This window comes from Apis dorsata, unplaced genomic scaffold (genome assembly GCF_000469605.1).
Source record: "Apis dorsata unplaced genomic scaffold, Apis dorsata 1.3 scaffold_917, whole genome shotgun sequence".
NCBI lineage: Eukaryota > Metazoa > Arthropoda > Insecta > Hymenoptera > Apidae > Apis > Apis dorsata.
In genome coordinates, this window is record NW_006264028.1 from 1 (window position 1) to 3,576 (window position 3,576).

A 3,576-nucleotide genomic window follows, 5' to 3' on the forward strand; every position below is an offset into this window, starting at 1 on the left:
AATATATAATATATTATATTATTAATAATTATATTATACAATGTATAATAATTATGATTATTAATTCTTTTAATCATTATTTTAGTGCTCGATAATTATAAGTTATCATTTTTTAATTCCTCTGAAGTAATATAATATATTAGATCATTCAGAAAATAATTTTTTGTTTTTCATAACTCGTATGAAAAACGAAATTATTTCACCGATCGATCTAATAGTTAAAATAATATAATTTATAATCATCAATTATATTATAAATACTACGAAATATTAAATAAATATTATATTAAAAAGCTAATTTATTTGGAGTATATAAAAGAATAAATTTTAAAATTTTTTAAAAATTTTTTAAAAATTAAATAATATTTTAATAAATTTTAAGAATTTAATTACATACAAGAAAATTAAATAAATACAATCTGAGAATTTAAAAAAATATATATATAAAATGTTTTTAAAAACTAAGTATTACTAATAAAATTATAATAATATGAAAATATTTATTGCGTAAAATAATAATTAATTTATAAAAAAATATAACTAAAAAGAGAATAATTCTATAAAAAAAATAAAAAATTAGAGAAATAAAATAAAAATTGTTCACACGAAATTTTATTTTTTAAAAAATTTAATTCATTTAATTAATTAAATTAATTATTTAAATATCTATTTAATACATATATCAACGAATTTCGCTATAAACTGAATATTTCTATTTATGTTTATGTTTATATATTACAAATAACATTGCATTAGTTTTTTAAAATTTTATTTTATTACTAAATAAAATTTTAAGCTTGAAAAAATACATTCTATTTTTCCTGTTTATATTATTCGTAAAAACAAAATGCGATATAAGTTTTATATATAAGATAAATATTAGAACAATCGTGTTTTCAAACACAATTTAATCAGAAGTTACTATATTCTATTGCTGATATTGCTGATATAGCCAAAACGCATTTCAATTGTTTAAAAGAATAACAACTTTAAAATATTATTTTTAAAAAAATGATATTTTTTTAAAAACTTTCCCGACTAAAATCATGTTTCGGCAATGAAATAAAACTTTAAAAAAAGATTAGAATAATATTTTCAAATTAAATAAAAATTAAATTAAAGAATTAATTTAAAATTTTAATATGAAAAGCAAAATTATACATTCAATCTAATACATTTCAACAATATCTTCAAAGTAATTGAAAAATATTGTTACATACGACATAAACATAATTACAATACGAAAAACAAGTGCAGATATATGAAAAACAAAATCTCCTATAAAAAATTTTATTTCGTGTTTTTATTTTTTCATATAGAATGATTTTATTTTGCATAAATTATAATGTATTCTACCAAATATTATAAATAAGAACGAAATCAGATTTTATTAAATTATGGATCGCTATCTCTTATGAAATCACCTAATAAAATTTTATTATAGAAATCATCTAATAGAAATCATGAAAACTTTAGCAATTAATAATTTGACTTTTTATGCAAAAAATAAACATCTATTTTATTAGTACACTAATTTATTTTTGTTATAATAAATAATATAATAATAATATAATAATAATATAATAATAATAAATTGTAAAATTATAAGTACAACAAAGAATTTTTCTTAAAGATNATGAAAATTTTAAAATGATAATTATATTTTTATTAGGAAATAATGGAACTATATTTTTAATTAAATATAATTAGTTATGAAACGTTATTGAAATATTATTGAAATATAAGCTATAAATATCTATTTCCATTTTTATAATAACTTAATTTTATGAATTTAAGATTATTATTAATTTTTCTTTTGAATCGATTCTTGTATATATTTGTATATATATATATTTTCTTTGTATTATATTATAAAAATACATAAAAAAAACAAATTAATAGTGAAAAATAATAATTTAAACTTAAATATGAAAAAAAATAAAATACAATAAATTAAATAAAATTATTTTTTTTAAGTTATTATATTTATTTTTTAATTAGTTAAAATTGAAATTAGAAATGAAAGTGAAAACTTTTAATGAAAAAAAAAAAAAAAAAAAAAAAAAATGAAGGAAGAGAAGTAACAACAACAAATATTCATAAAAAAATATCTTAGTAAGATACTATATATAAAATATTTTTTAACATTTCTCATACCTTTTAGTATTACGCATTTTTTTTATTAAATAAAAATGATATAAATGCAATTGAATAATAATTTTTTTTAGGTTTTTTGAGATAAAAACTCAAAAAAAATTAATTGAATCAATTAATGTAACTTTTATTAAAATTAAAAATTTGTTAAAATAAAAAATTAATAAAATAATATTTGGTATTGATTTTTGATTCAATTTTTTATGTTGTAAAAAATAAAAAAGCTTAGAATTTCAATTTATTATTATGTAAAATCGATTATGAATTGATTATATGCTTTTCTTAATTTTGAAGATAAAAAAAATTCTACCATACAACATTCACTAAGAATAAAATTGTATAATTATATTTAATAATTGATAAAAATGGTCGATTGACGTAGAACTCAATGGGCTTCGGCGGTGACCAAAAACTTGAAAGAGGCCTTACACTCAGACCTGTCACAAGCAATTAATTGTGAATTATTCGCTTAACCAACAAATACGAATTAACAATAAATAAGAAAAGAATTGGATAAAATATTATACACAGAAATGTCTTATATCATATTCACAAGTTAAATACAAAACTGACTAATTTGCATAACAAATGTCGAGATATAAGACATTAGTGCGTTATATTATATGAAGTAATATTATCAATATAAAAATATAATATTAAATAATATTATCATATAATTAAAATAATAATTTATATAAAAGGATTGATTATATTAAAATGAATATAAAGAAAGAAAAAGAATGAAAAAAATTGAAATAATATTAATTTATAATGTAAACAATTTTCGAAAGAATTAAAGAAATCAATTAATTGAAATGAAATAAAAAAATATGAACATAATTATGAAAATCAGATGACTGCCTCAGAATTAATGATTTGGCCATTGAAGAGAATTATGTTGTCATTTCCTGAAGTGATTGCATAAAGGAATGGTCCATTTACTCGAAATTCTTCTAAGGAAGGATACACGAAGAGCTCAATCTGGTATTCTGTTGAAAAAAATTGCAAAATGTTACAAAAAAAAATTATAAAAAAAAATAATCAATATTTTATATTTCATTCTTTATTCTTTCTTTTTTAAATTTTTTTAATTTCTTATTTGTCCAATTCTTTTAATAGATATTGAAGTGCATAAAATTATGATTTATGATTAATTATAAATAGAAAGAATCTAAATGAATAAGTATATTATTTGGCAATGATTCAATTATTCAATTTATATTGAACATTTTTTTATATTTTTAGAAAGTCCAATACTATTAAATATTATATCTTAAAAAACTATTAAATATTTATATCTTTAAAAAACAATTATTTTTAATAAATAATAAATAATAAAAATAAATTATTATAAATAATATTTATAATATAATATATAATATTATAAATATATTTATGATATAAATATTATTTATAAATATA

At 15.9% G+C, this 3,576-nt stretch overlaps 1 protein-coding gene across 4 annotated transcripts in view; it reads right to left on the reverse strand.

Annotated features, from left to right (window-relative positions):
- Nucleotides 1-2,163: 2,163 nt before the first annotated feature.
- LOC102679887 (antitrypsin-like) overlaps nucleotides 2,164-3,576 on the reverse strand; it is a 6,169-nt gene continuing 4,756 nt past the window's right edge. For 2 of the 4 annotated variants that reach the window (XM_006623569.2, XM_031514159.1), the window contains exons 8-9: nucleotides 2,991-3,143; nucleotides 2,326-2,591 (exon numbers count right to left, since the gene is read on the reverse strand). In XM_006623569.2, coding sequence (XP_006623632.1) covers nucleotides 3,004-3,143 — 140 coding nt within the window. In that variant the 3' untranslated portion in view covers nucleotides 2,326-2,591; nucleotides 2,991-3,003. Of the gene's footprint in view, nucleotides 2,592-2,990; nucleotides 3,144-3,576 lie in introns of all 4 variants that reach the window. The other 2 variants (XM_006623571.2, XM_006623572.2) reach the window with 2 other exon arrangements.